Here is a 14,563-nt window from a genome sequence, read left to right as displayed (position 1 = left end):
ACTTCTGGCAAAGCCTCACATCATCTGCTGTTATAAGATGTCTCACTGGTTAAATAATCTTTTGTGTTGCTGTGGCTAAATATGAACACACTGTTTTAATTTGACAAACTGTATTTAACAAAAGTTTTTATCTTGTTAATGTCTGTCGAACAGATCTGATCATTCCAGTCAGATACCACCAGCAAATTATTCCACTAACATTTCATCAGTGCCATTGTGTCTCATTACCCTCATTTCTATTTCCTCTGATCAAATCACATTCTTACCCAGACCCTTATTTCCATGATGTCTTGGCTCTCTTGTCTTCACATATCTCTCTATTACACTCAGACACTTCCCTCCACACTGGTGGTTTTATGCAGCTGCTAAAGAAAGGTGAATAAGGGATTTGTTCTTCAGATGATAGAACTGTTGCAATAAGCAGCAAATCAAATGTAGTTTTAGAAAGGGCACCTATTGATACTTACATGGATATTGATAAACAGTTTGCAAACAATTAGCTGTCATTAAGAAGTGAAAAAGACTCACTACGTGCCTTTCAGAGGCTGCGAGAGATTTCCACCCAGCATATGTGCATAATATGAGGAAATAATGACAGAAGAGGTTGCCAGTGTTAAATTCTAGGAATTAAAAGTTGATGACAAATTCAGCTGGAGTGGCATCTAATAAAAATGCTGAAATGTCAAAACAATTTTTTGTTGCAAATGCACTCCTGCAATGTAACAATAAAAAAGCTGGCATACTTTGCTTATTTCCATTCTGTAATGTCATACAATACATTATTTTGTGTACCAGTTACTCATAACACCAAGCTGAAGCTTCGGGGGACTAAAAGAATGTAATACAAATTATTTGTTGTGCACTTTCAAGAATGACTTGAAGTAGCCTATTCAAAGAACTAATTACTGCTTCTCCGTATATTTGTTCCTTGTTGAAATTTTCCATAACTAATCTCTCTCTTTCAAACCAACAGCCCATTTCAGGTAATCAACAAGAATAAGAACAGTCTTCAGTGAGACTTGAATTGCTTACTTTGGTCCAGAAAGGTGCCCATTATCAAGGAATACACTCTTTCAAGAGCTTACAAGCAGCTAAAAAAAGTTGGGTGGTAATAAATTGCAGTTTGAGATGAGGATAAAGGATTTATTGATGGCCAACTCCAACTCTTCCACCTACGAATACCCGTAATTACATGAATTGGTTTTGCTATGTCACAGAACTACACAGGATTTTAGCACAGCTTCAGTACAGTAATGCTGCCTCTGTGTCTTGCAAACTGATTTTGTTTAAGATGATGCTTAGCTACAGTAGTCTTGGTATTAAATTATGTGCATAACTATTTACACTTTTAAATGTTTGTGGTAAGTTTTATAATTGGTATGTAGACAACAAATGTGATTTTTTTCCCACATCCCCCCTAGGATCTTTTGAGGGAAATATATATGTATATTACATGTTTCTGCTTTTCTAACATTTTGATGTCCTTGATGATCTCACTATGGTTTATGGTACACTGTATCTAATTTAACTCTAAAACCAAAAATACCTTTACCACTGCCATACATTAAACCCCAAATCGGATATACCATATGAATGTTGGACCACCATTTTGATGATCGTTATATGACTAACTGAAAACAGAGCAACATTGCTTACCTTTTGGTGATCCTTTCAGGACTGTCAGAACTATGAGTTGACATATTAAGTGGCCCAGATTCTGCAAAAAATCGTCAGGAATAGACAGCATATTTCAACTCTGCATAGTATGTTATGGACAGATCATATTACTGTAATAAAGTGTTATCCATAGAATACACATGTATAAAGGGTAAATCTAAATCCAGGTCAAACCATGAAAAATTTTAAATTCTATAATCCTTCTAACATTATTTTTGCTACTTCAAACAACTATAGTATGCTTGAAACCTTTGGTAAAAATATAAAGCCAATCCAGAGACATCAAATGCAGCCTGACAGGACAAATTACAAATTGTAAGGCAAGCTCAGTAATCCATCACAAAAACATAAATTAAGTCCTTTTGTCGGGTAACAGTTATGGATCAAGAATGCAAGACATAGTGCAAAATGTCTTCAGAAATGAATATCAAGCACTAGTACACTTTTACAAGCATACTTAGCAACGTCACTGGTGATTCATGTCGATGTGAGAAAGGTATTAATACAGACCATATAACAAACAAATACTGTATGTTTAAAATGCAAGACAAATCGTAAACACAATTATTCCAATAAAGGTAAAAGCTAAAAGGATGCTCATCACACAAATATGAAGCTACGGTCCACGATTATCACAAGACAAAGGTGAAACATCCTGAGGAATATGTACACACAAAGCTCAACAAATTCCTCCAATTAGTTAGGTGGTGGTGTTATATGAAAAGTGAGTAATCACTGTTCCTTTCATGGTATCATAGTTTGTATCATGTCTAATGCATCAGATAAAAAGCCATGCAAAACAAAGTGACCTCCTAACAGCTAACTCAACAGCACCAATATTCAAGTGAACAAAGTGGAACATAAAATACAACATTCCTCAACATTTAGGTATTTGCACACTTACATTCTGATGTATGGAAATTATATATAAAAGCTTTTAAACATCATCACTATCTTCCCTTTAGGTCACAGGTACAAGACCTAACTGCAAAACATCAATTTCTTACTATGCTAAAACTTTATTCCACTCTTTCTTAGTACCCTTCAAATATTACATTTATGTTTGTTTTTATAATGTGCTCACTTATTTTCTTCTGTTGCCACAAATTTTATTCCTCATGCTATAAATGCTCTGCTTTTGTTTAATATCACAATTTCTGCACCAGTCTGGTCTACAGCCTTGGACTAATCTAAGTAATTTCACTGTCAAAACTAGAATGGGACTGTAGCCAGTCCTAGTTTGCATTTATGTTTTGTCTGTTACATACTTATTAATACAATTGTAATCCTGAACTATACTGCGGCTTTTTTATAAGTAATTTTAATATGAATAAAATAAATTCCTGCCTAAAAATTAGAACGGATAAATTAATCATATTATTTTATCATTTACAGCAGTATTTGTTCTTTGCAGGTCCCTTCTTGTTATAGCAATGGTTTCGTTTTCTTCCTGAATATCTTTAAATCATACTGACAATACTACGAAAAGGATACATTGCTACTCACCATACAGAAGAGACGCTAGGTTGCTCACAGGCACACCAAAAGGACTTCTGTACATGTGAGCTTTCAGCCAAAATGCCTTCTTCTAAAGTAGAAAACACATAATGCTCATCCCCATCACCTAGATTGCTGCTCTCAGCAGCTCCGTGAATGTGAGTGTCTTGTACTTTAGAAGAAGTCCTTTTGGCCAAATCTCATATGTTAAGCCATCTTTTTGGTGTGCCTGTCTGTGATTTAACATTTCCTCTATATGGTGAATAGCAAACTATTCTTTTCATCATATTGCCATTTTTCCAGCGTGGATTTTCTTTTGTTTAAACCACATTGAAATTTATTCCTGAAATTCAACTTAACTGAAATAGATACTACCTAAAGTGACATCTGAAACTTTGTGCCAGACCAGGACTCAAATCTAGATTTCTCACTTATCAGGTACAATTGTCTTACCACTTAGGCTATCCAAGCACGCTCCCTGGATTGACCCAAACTTCCATGTGTCACGCACATATCGTCTCATAAGTTACTGATTCATTTACCCAGACTCGCAGATCTCGATTCCTGTTCAGATTTTAGAATCAAGACAATAAGAAGTCACAGACAATCACTATCATTTTCATCACAGGCCCGCTTCGCTTTATATATATTTACATATCTGGGGAGCACGCTCAGATAGCCTAAGCGGTAAAGCGACTATTCACGATAAGCGAGAAATCTGGGTTCATGTCCCAGTCTGGCAAATTTTCATATGCCACTTTATGTAATACTTCTTTACCTATTACAGTTTAGTTACATTTCAGGAATACATTTCAATATTTGAAAGTGTAATTCGTCATCAATAATAATTTATATGATATTGTTTACAAGTTATGTCCAGAGCAAATGTTTACTGGACATTTTTTCTTGTTTTGGTCCATACTACTACTTCTCAAAATGTGGAAAGCAAAGAGCTTGCAGTAGAAGAGATTTGCTTCACAGTATCAAAGATGAAAAATTGCTCGTAGCTCTTAAGGTATGCATTTTTGATCCCATGTTTACTGAGACTTTTTTTGCTTCTAGTATTGTGTACTTTTAACTGTATGTGTCTACGCCATTAATTATGATACATCCCATATATATAACACAACTTCAAACAATATACTGGAACATGAAGAGATGCTACTTTTTTACACTTACCACAAAGCGGAAGCTCTTCTATGAGAAGCGAACTTGGGCTGCTTTCATCCAATGTTTCAAGGTTTCTGGAGAAAAAAAAAATTACATAAAACTAAAAACCATCAACAACCACTACACAGCTGCAATAAAAGTGACAGATAATTTCACAAAATACTTGGCATTAACAGTCTTTAGTGCTTTTGTTTGTTTGTGGCCATTATTGTTGCGAATATCTCCAGGTTATGTGAAAATTCTTCCAGTGTAACCGATTCTTTTATGCTGATGTTTAATTTTCACAAATCAACTCTCTTTACTTTCTTTTTAGTAAAAAATAAATTTTGCTCCCAAATTTAAATTTGTGTTAGATATTAACAAATTCATCATTTTCAGAAATTTTTTACTTATTATTGTCAGTCTACATTTCATACCTTCGTTACCTTGGCCATTATCATTTATTTTGCTGCCCAAACACCAAAACTTATTTGCAGCTTTTAGTATCTCATTTCCTAATCCAATTCCTCGGCATAACTTGATTTAACTTTGATACATTCCATTACATTTTCGTTGATGTTCATCTTATAATCCTTTTTCACGAAACCACCCATTCCATTCAACTGCTCTTCCAGGTAATTTGTTCTGTCCTTTGCTGTCTCAGAGAATTACCACGTCATCCTTAAACCTCAAAGTTTTAATTTATTTCTCCTGATCGTTAATTTTTTCTCCAAACTTTTCTTTTGTTTCCTTTGCAGCTTGCGTAATGTACAGATTGAATAACATCAGGGATAAGCTGCAACCCTGCCTCACTCCCATCTCAACCACTGCTCCCCTTACATGTCCTTGAACTCTTACAACTACAGTCTGGTTTCTGGGCAAGTTGCAAATAAACTTTCATGCTCTGTATTTTATTTCTGATCCCTTCAGAATTTTGAAAAGCACAGCCCAGTCAACATTTTCACAAGTTCTCTCTAAATCTACAACTTCTATGGATGGTCGTTTGCCTTATTTTCAACCTATATTCTAAGGTATGACATTGCACCAGTATTGCTGCATGTACTCCTACATTTCTCAGGAATCCAAACTAACCAATGCTGAGATAAGCTATCAGTTTTTCCTTTTTCCATAAATTTGTGTCAATATTTTGCAACCATGAATTATTAAATTGATGGTTCAGTAGTATTCACACCTGTCACCACCTGCCTTCTTTGGAAATATTGTTGTTACATTCTTTCTGAAGTCTGAAGATATTTGCCGTGTCTCATATAACTGGTACATCTGGTGGAGTTGTTTTGTAATTGCTGGCTCTCCCACGGAACTCAATATTTCTGAGAGAATGTCATCTTCTGTATTCGAGAACCTTGGTTTCCACTTAGGTCAAAGTATTCTTGCACTACCATATTTCCAATCTCATATTTATCTACTTCCTTTTCCCTTTCTATAATATCATCCTTAAGTTTTTCTCCCATATGCAGACCCTCTATATATTCCTTCCACCTTTGGTTAGTACTGACTTGTCGCCTAAACACTTGATGTTGATATATCTGATTCTTATCTCTCCAAGGTCGCTTAATTTTCCTGTCATTGGCATCTATCTTTCCCCTAGTCACGCATGTTTCTGCAGTGTCACATTTGTCCTCTAGCCATTCCCTGTTAAGCCATTTTGCATTGCCTATCAATCTCATCTTCAAGATGACTGTATTGTCTTTCTTTTCCTACATTCTCACACTTTCTTCTTCTGTCACATTCAGTATCACCTGTGTTACCCAATGATTTCTATTAAGCCTCTTCTTTTTACCTGTGATCCTTTGCTACCTACACTATTTCATTCTTCAAAGTTACCAACTCGTCTTCTACTGTATTCATTTCCACTGTGTCAATCCAACATTGCCTAATACTGACTCTGAAACTCCCAAGAACCACTGGTTCTTTCAGTTTATCCAGGTCCCATCTTCTTTAATACCTATTTGTTTGCAATTTCTAAATTTTAATCTGCAGTTCATAACCAATTAATTACGGTAGGCATCCACATCTGTGTCCTGGAAATGTCTTACTGTTTGAAATCTTGTTTCTAAATCTTTGTTTTAGCATTATATCCTCAGGTCCCTTTCATGTATACAACAACCTTCCACAAATCTTAAAACAAGTGTTAGTGGTGATTAAATTATGCTCTGGGCAAAATTCTACCAGGTGGCTCCCCATTCATTACTTTCTTCCATTCCATGTTTATCTTGTATTTTGACTCCTCTTCCTTTCTCTACCATACAATTCCAGACATCTGTCACAATTAAATTTTCATCTTCCTTTAAGTATCTGAATAATTTCCTTTATCTCATCACACATTCATCTAGTTGCATTACATTAGGGGATGCTGCAGGAATTAGATTAGGAAGTCAGACACTAAAGGTAGTAGGTGAGCTTTGCTATTGGATAGCACAATAAATAATGATGACTGAAGCAGACAGGATATAAAATGCAGACTGGCAATGGCATGACAAGCATTTCTGAAGAGAAATTTGTTAACAGTAATGTAAATTTAAATTTAGGAAGTCTTTTTTGAAGGTATTTGTTTGGAGTGTAGCCTTGTACAGAAGTGAAATGTGGACACAGGCAGAACAGACAAGAAAGGAATACAAGCTTTTGGAATGTGATGTTATGGAAGAATTCTGAAGATTAGATGGGTGCCTCAGGTAACTAATGAGAAAGCACTGAATAGAACTGGGGAGAAAAGAGATTTGTAGCACAACTTTATTAAAAGAAGGGACCGGTTGATAGGACACATTCTGAGGTGGAAGTAATCATCTATTTAGTATGGGGGAAAACGTGTGCTGTAAAACTGTAGGAGGAGACCAGGAGATGAATGCAGTACGCAGATTCAAGTAGATTCAGGTTGCAGCACTCATTAGGAAATTATGAGGCTTGCACAGTGTGGTGAGTAGTGAGGAAAACTGTATCAAACTGCCCTTTGGGCTGAAAACTTGAACAACAACAACCATATTCTTGCAATTCTTCACCATCCGCAGAGCTAGTTGCCATATCAAACCTATACTACTGTGGTGGGTGTTGGCTTCATGTTTGTCTTGGTATGATGATGCACATTAAACCAGAACTCCTTCTGCTTCTGGCACTACACTCACAAATTCCCTCTATATCTAGCTACAACCTGTACATTTCCCTTTTTAAATTTTCTAACCTGCCTATCCAATTAAGTGATCCAATATTTTATGCACCGACCAGTAAATTTTTCCTCATGACATCCATCCTCCTCCTAAGTAGTCGCCACCTGGAGATCCACTTGGGAACCTATTTTATCTTCAGAATATTTCAGCCAAGAAGGTGCTAACACCATTAAGCCAAACAGTACAGCTGACATCCTCAGGAAAAATAACAGCTGTTGTTCCCTTTGCTTTCAGCTGTTAATGGTACTACCGCAACAATGCCATGTTGGCTATTATTACCAGCACAGTTCAGTCAATTGCACACACTGTAGCCCATGCCAGCTCCTGAAAATACAGTTGCCCCTCTTCTGCTGCTGTGGAGATTACCACAGTAAGTTTCTAGGAGACAGTCGGATATCATGTATACGTTCATGGCATATGGATTCCAGTCCAATGGTCAGATCTCTGCATCTTTTTGAGAGTTGTCAGATAGCTACAGACCTCTTAATTACTGTCTTCAGGATAGTGACAAGTTTAACCCTGTCTCATGGGTCAAAGCGAGGCTGGTGACCTGATTTAGACTGATTTCACACGGGTAGCAGTGCAGTCAATTAATCTAGGTCCACCAATAAATGTTTCAGATTAAATTTGTGCAGCAGAACATCATGTAATATCAAGTTTGTTTGCATGGCCATCCTATGCAGCAAGCACAGAAATACCTGTTATGTAAATAAATCCACTTTTTCTGGCTGCAACTTAGTTTATTGTTTCTAGATGCATTTGGACCAGACCAGATGAGAGGAAACATTGATCACAGCAAACTGTAAGTAATTACTTATTTACATACAAAATGTGATGTGAACTGTTTGATAATCTAAAAATAACAAAACTGTATCATTTTAGATCCCATTGAAGATGACTTACAGTGAGAAAAAGGCAAAATGCACCTGGGAAAAATAAATTAAGTTGCAGCAAGTAAAGGGGGTTGAATTTACAAAACAAGTGTATCATGTAATATATCTTGCACACTGCTAAGAGTGTGTGACTTCTCGCCACAGCTGCAAGCAGAAATTGGTGCAACACTACAAAAACTCCAAGGTGTGGAGGGAATATTTCAAATTCAAGGGTAGTCTCTCCTCATGGTTATATCTCAGATTGTATTATTTGCCCTCCTCTGACATGGGAAACAATGTATCCAGCTATTCGTGAGAACTTGCAATTTATGCATCGTGAAAAACAGTGTACCATTATAGTCATATAGATTTGTCAGAGGTCTGCAAAGGGACAAAGTTTTTCCCTCTAGTTCAACTAGAGTTCTAGGGTCATTCAAAGAACGTCTAGACTCAGTAGGGTGTAAATACCCAGATCATGCAATCTAGTTGGAGGCGACTTTAATCTAGCAAGTATAGGCCAGGATGTTTATGGATTCATTGCAGGGGGTACAGATAGACACACAAACAAACAGATAGGCAGGCAGGCATGCATGAATCTCGTGAAGTACTTCTGAACACATTTTCTGAAAACCGTCTTGCGCAGCTAGTTCGACAGATCAGACACAATGGAAATATAGCTCATAGCTACAAACAGAGAGGACCTTAATGACAATGTCATTATAGAGATGGGGATTAGTGACAATGATATTATAGTGACTATGCTTATGAAAGTTCAAAAAATCAGTCAAGAAGGCTAGGAGTGTGTTCCTGCTAGAAAAAGCAGATAAGCAGTTGTGAGTATCTCACTTAGACAATGAACTGACATGATTTAGTTCCAGTATGATGGATGCAGAGGAATTATGGGCAAAGTTTAAAAAGACTGTGAATCATACTCTGGACAAGAATGAACCTAGTAAGTGGATTAAGGATGGAAAATGCCTATCACATTTCAACTATGAAATTTGGAAAATACTGAGGAAGCGAAGGCTGTTGCATTCTTGGTTCAAAAGAGAATGCATAAATGATGACAGGCAAAGGTTAGTAGAGATTCGTGCATCCATAAAAAGTACTGTGTGTGAAGAACACAATAACTACCACCGTCACACCATTGCAAAAGATATGGCAAGGAATCCAAAAATGTTCTGGTCCTATGTAAAATCACTAAGTTAGCCTGAGGCTTCCCTTCAGTCATTTGACCAGTTTGGTGTGGCAGTATAAGATAACAAATTGAAAGCTGAAGTTTAAAATTTCACATTTAAGAATTGTACAAACATACCATCGTTTGATCATCACACAATGCCCCGTATGGACGACGTAGTAATAAACATGCCTGGTGTAGAGAAACAATTGGGAGAGTTAAAAACAAGCAAGTTGTCAGGTTCTAATGGAATCCCAATTTCAGTTTTACAAAGAGTACTCTAAGGCATTGGCCCCTAGCTTACCTTGCATTTATCACAAATCTCTCAACCAGCACAATGTCCCAAGCAACTAGAAAAAAGTGCAGGTGACTCATGTATATAAGACGTGTAAGAGAATGGACCACGCAAAATCACAGCAATATCCATATCATCGGTTTGCTGCAGAATTCTTAAACATATTCGGAGGTCAACTACAATAAATTTCCTAGCTACCAAAAACCCTATGTCCACAATTCAACAAAGTTTTAGAAAGTGTTGTATCTGCCTGGTAGTCGTTTCCCTTGCACACAAGGTAGGCCAAGCAGGCAGCCGCCCTGCCAGGAGGACATGTATTAATGGCTCATATAAACACCGAGATATTTTCCTTGTATGGCCTGGACTGTTTACCACAGAGTTACATCACCTCCATAGCATCTGGAGGCACCAACCTCACTAACATGCAGCATGCTTGTTGCAGAAGAGAGCACTGTCAGCAGAGCACTATTTTGCTATGCCTGGCAATGTGCCCTTGCAGCACCAAGCAGATATCCATTCACTCCCAACTATCTAGATCACCAGAGAGTGTGAAGTCAATTACACCCTACACCTCAACCTGGCGGCACAAGCAGTTCTGTCCAGTCACATCAGCAGACCAATCGTAGCACTACAAGTTGGCAGTACTAGCAGTTTCATCTCAGCACTCTATGGCACAGTTCATCCTAGTCTGCACCAGCAACATGTCAGACATCACACCCTGGTAGCACTGACCCAGTAAGACCCCATGTCTATACCACGCTGCCTATCATCACTCTAGGTCTTTGTTTCCAATGTATGTAGCTGTGTGGCTATTCATAGAAGGACATTATGACTGAGTTTCATTTTATATATAACATTATTCTTTTAAAAGAATATCCGCAATAGGAGGATACTATAGAAAGCATCCATCATGCAAAATCCAGCTTACCTTGTCTCTCATGATAGACTGTGAACTATGGACGAAGGGTAACAGACAGATTCCATATTTCTAGATTTCCAAAAACATTTAACGTGGTACTCCACTGCAGACTGTTAATGGAGATACAAGCATATGGAACAGATTCCTTGATACATGAGTAGCTAGAATACTTTGTATGTAATAGAACCCAACATGTTGCCCTCAATAGCGAGTGTTCGTTGCATATGCACATTGAGACAACATCACAGCAGAGCTATTTCTGTTGTATATACTTGTGTGGATATTGATCCAAGAGCACTAAAACTGAGTTTCATTTTGTAAATAATGTTATTCTTTTAAAAAGTATCTTCAGTCACTCTGCAGTGTAAGGATACTAAATTGCTCAACAGTGAGTGTTTGTTGCATAGGCACATTACAGACAACATCACAGGAGAGGTACTTCTGTTGTATGTAATTGTGCAGGCATTATAATTGAGTTTCATTTTGTAAATAACATTATTCTTTTAAAAGTATTTTCAGTCACTCTGCATTACGAGGATACTATATTGGCAACAAGGAAACAGGTTTTGTGTAGCATTACAGAGCTATAGTGCCTACAGGACTACTGCTGTATTCTCCTCCTCTTGTCCGCCACATTATTAGTGATGAGTCTGTATTCATGTATAAGTAAGTTGTTGTTATTTTTGTTTTTGTTGTTGCTGTTGGCTTCTCTCCTCTCAGTCTGCCATACTTCAATGGTTACAATAAAAAAATATGTTCTGACGTTGTCTTCTACCACACATTTCATGTTTCAGTGTTTTTTCAATCTGGTCTTAGAGTTTTTCTGTATATTGGTTTGTTTGCTACAGCAGCTTTCACTTTCGCATTAATCCTTGTGGGCTAGTTAGTTTTGCTGAGGGCCCTGTCAGGCCTAGTCCTGTCACTGACACCATCCTTGCAGATGGCCCAGTTGTTCCACCTAGCATTGCCATGGCTGCTACGGTTGTTGTTGCCGGCCCAACCAATAGTTTCACTGGCACCGCTGATCCCACTGTGTCTCCTGCCAGGCCCCAGGTTGCACCTTCTTGGAAGTTTCACCATGAGCCCCGCCGATGACCAGCTCTTCCCCATCGCCGCCTGCGATGGAGGCCAGTCGCCATTCCCCGACAAAGACACGGCATGTCTGTTTTCTTGTGTTAATTAGCGTTTCACGTCTGTATTGTCATATGGCTGACACTGAGATTTTGTAAAGTTTCTGTATTGTTCTTGTGTGTCAAAAGCCACAGGTCCTACACCCCATGCTCAGCAGTATTGTTAGTTGTCTCTTGCAGTCTTCTTCTTATCTACGCAGAGTGTTTTTGTTCAGTCTTTCCTTCTCATCGCGTGTGGTAAGTCTCCCCGGCCCGCAGTTCTGAGTGACTTTCTCGAAATCTACCGCTTAACCTAGATCTGTCCAGTCCTTTTCCTTCACCCCTCTTCCTTCCCTTTCAACTCTTCTGTCTCGAGATGGAGTCACTGGCTCCGAAAGCTTGCCAATTACAACCATCTTTTATGTGTGTGTTCTGTTCCCACTTGGTGAGTAAATTTTTTATCCATCCAACTAAATAATTTTGTGAATAATTGATTGGTTTCATGGTATGATGGAGAAAACTTTTGAGCAATGCTATGCGATAATGCTTTGGGTGAAGCTTAACATGACACTGTTAGACACTCTTGGAATGCTTCAGGAAACCTTCAGAGATGATTGCCTTTCCACATCACAGTCAAAAGATGGCACAAGATGTGTAGAGAAGGTCGGGAGGAGGCTGCTGACAACACTGGTTGGTTGATTCGGAAAGGGGGCAGGGGGCAAGGAGGGGGGGGGGGGGGGGACCAAAAAGTGAGGTCACTGGTCCATTGGCTTAGGGAAGGACGGGAAAGGAAGGCAACCATATCCTTTCAACGGAACCATCCTGGCATTTGCCTGAAGCGATTTATGGACATCACGGAAAACCTAATTCAGGATGGCCAGACATGGGTTTGAACTGTCATCCTTCTGACTGCCAACAAGGCTTGCGCAGAACATCCATCAACATCACAAACAGATGACCATGTGCCTCATGTGCGCCTGTTACTACTAATTCAGACAGTCGAAGGGTGTTCACTTGAAGTCAGAATTATCAGATCTGCCCAAGTCAGAAGGCTTGGCCACGAGGACAATTTGTGCAAAACTTGTGCCCAGAGTTTTGGCTAACATGCAAAAGCAACATCCAGTGGAAGTGTGGGGTTCTGTGAAGATGATTCCAATTTCCTGGACAACATGAGCATTGAGGATGACTCGTGGATCTTTCAGTACAATCTGGGGTAAAACAGGCAGAATGTGAAACGACATGACGCCACTGCCGTGTCAGAAGAAGGCTCGCATCAGCAAGTGCTGGGTGAAGTCCAAGAGTTTGTAGCCCCTGGCCAGACCATCAATGCTCTATTTTACAAGGTAGTGCTTCAGAGAGAATCACAATGTTGCATACGTCCAAAAGCAGTTTTGCGCATCATGCGAACTGCATAACGACAACGTGCCAGCTCATATCGCCTTTGTTGTCATAGACTGCCTGACGTGAATCTGCGTAACAACAGTACCCCAGCTGTCCTTCAGTCCCAAGCTGGCCCCAGCAGACGTTTTTTCATTTCATAAGCTAAAAAGGGACCTTAAAAGAAAGTATCACTCATCTGTGGACAATATGAAGTTACTTTGACGCCTTCCCTGAAGAGTGTCCCAACTGAGGAGTACAGAGAGCTTATGCTGCATAGAAATTGCACAAACAATGTATTGATGCAGAAGGGTTATACTTCGAAGAATTTAAGTTATCAAACCTACCACAGAAAAACAAGGGAAGGGAGGGCAGGGAGGCAGCAGTGACTCTACTTTCCGGACAAACCCTGTATCCAACTGATAATCGTTTCCTCAACACACCAAGCTGGCCCAGGGGGTAGGTGCCCTGCCAGGAGGGAGAGTGTAAACAACTCTCATAAACACTGAGATATTTTCCTTCTATGGCCTGGGCTGTTTACCATAGAGTTCCATCTCAAGCCACAGTGTCTGGGGGCACCATCCTCACCAATAAGCAGCGTGCTTGTTGCAGTAGAGAGCACTGTCGGCAGAGCTCAGTTTTGCTACACCAAGTCGTGTGCCCTCCCAGTGCCATGCAGATATTCATCTGCTCCCGACTATTTCGGTCACTGCCGGACCATGCGAAGTCAGTTACGCCCTGGGCCATGAACCAGCATTACTAGCAGTTCCGTTCAGCCACATCAGCAGTTCAATCACAGTGCTAAAAGCTGACAGTGCCAGCACTTTCATCTCAGCACTCCATGCCAGCAGACCCGGCCCAGTTTGTTCTGGTCTGCACCAGCACCATGTCGTTCATCAGATGCCGGTAGTACTGGCCAATTAACATTCCACATCATCTTCACACCATTGCCTATTATGACCCTAAGGTTATTTTTTCATGTAGTTGTATGGATATTCAGACAAGGACATTATATTTCAATTTTGTTTTGCATATAAAATCATTCTTTTAAAACTGTCTTCGATCACTCCACAGTACTAGGATAACATAGAAAGCATCACTCACACGAAATTCAGCTTGTCCTTGCTTCAGATGTCTAGATTTCCAAAAACTTTAACATGGTGCTGCACTGCAGACTGTTATCGAAGGTACAAGAATGTGGAATAGATTCCCAGGTACATGAGTGGCTTGAATACCTCTTATGCAATAGAAGCCCAATATGTTGTCCTTAACTTCAAGTGTTCATCAGAGATAAAGGTGACAGGGCTGC

The 14,563-nt window shown here is 39.1% G+C and overlaps 1 protein-coding gene across 1 annotated transcript in view; it reads right to left on the bottom strand.

Annotated features, from left to right (window-relative positions):
- Positions 1-14,563, bottom strand: part of LOC124777198 — a 303,378-nt gene that overhangs the window by 253,646 nt on the left and 35,169 nt on the right. The window contains exons 4-5 of the mRNA XM_047252513.1: positions 4,354-4,418; positions 1,657-1,717 (exon numbers count right to left, since the gene is read on the bottom strand). Of these exons, the coding sequence (XP_047108469.1) occupies positions 1,657-1,717; positions 4,354-4,418 (126 nt within the window). The remainder of the gene's footprint in view (positions 1-1,656; positions 1,718-4,353; positions 4,419-14,563) is intronic.

The sequence above is a fragment of the Schistocerca piceifrons genome, chromosome 2 (assembly GCF_021461385.2).
Source record: "Schistocerca piceifrons isolate TAMUIC-IGC-003096 chromosome 2, iqSchPice1.1, whole genome shotgun sequence".
NCBI classification, from domain to species: Eukaryota; Metazoa; Arthropoda; class Insecta; order Orthoptera; family Acrididae; genus Schistocerca; species Schistocerca piceifrons.
This window is presented reverse-complemented; position numbering and strand designations above follow the sequence as displayed.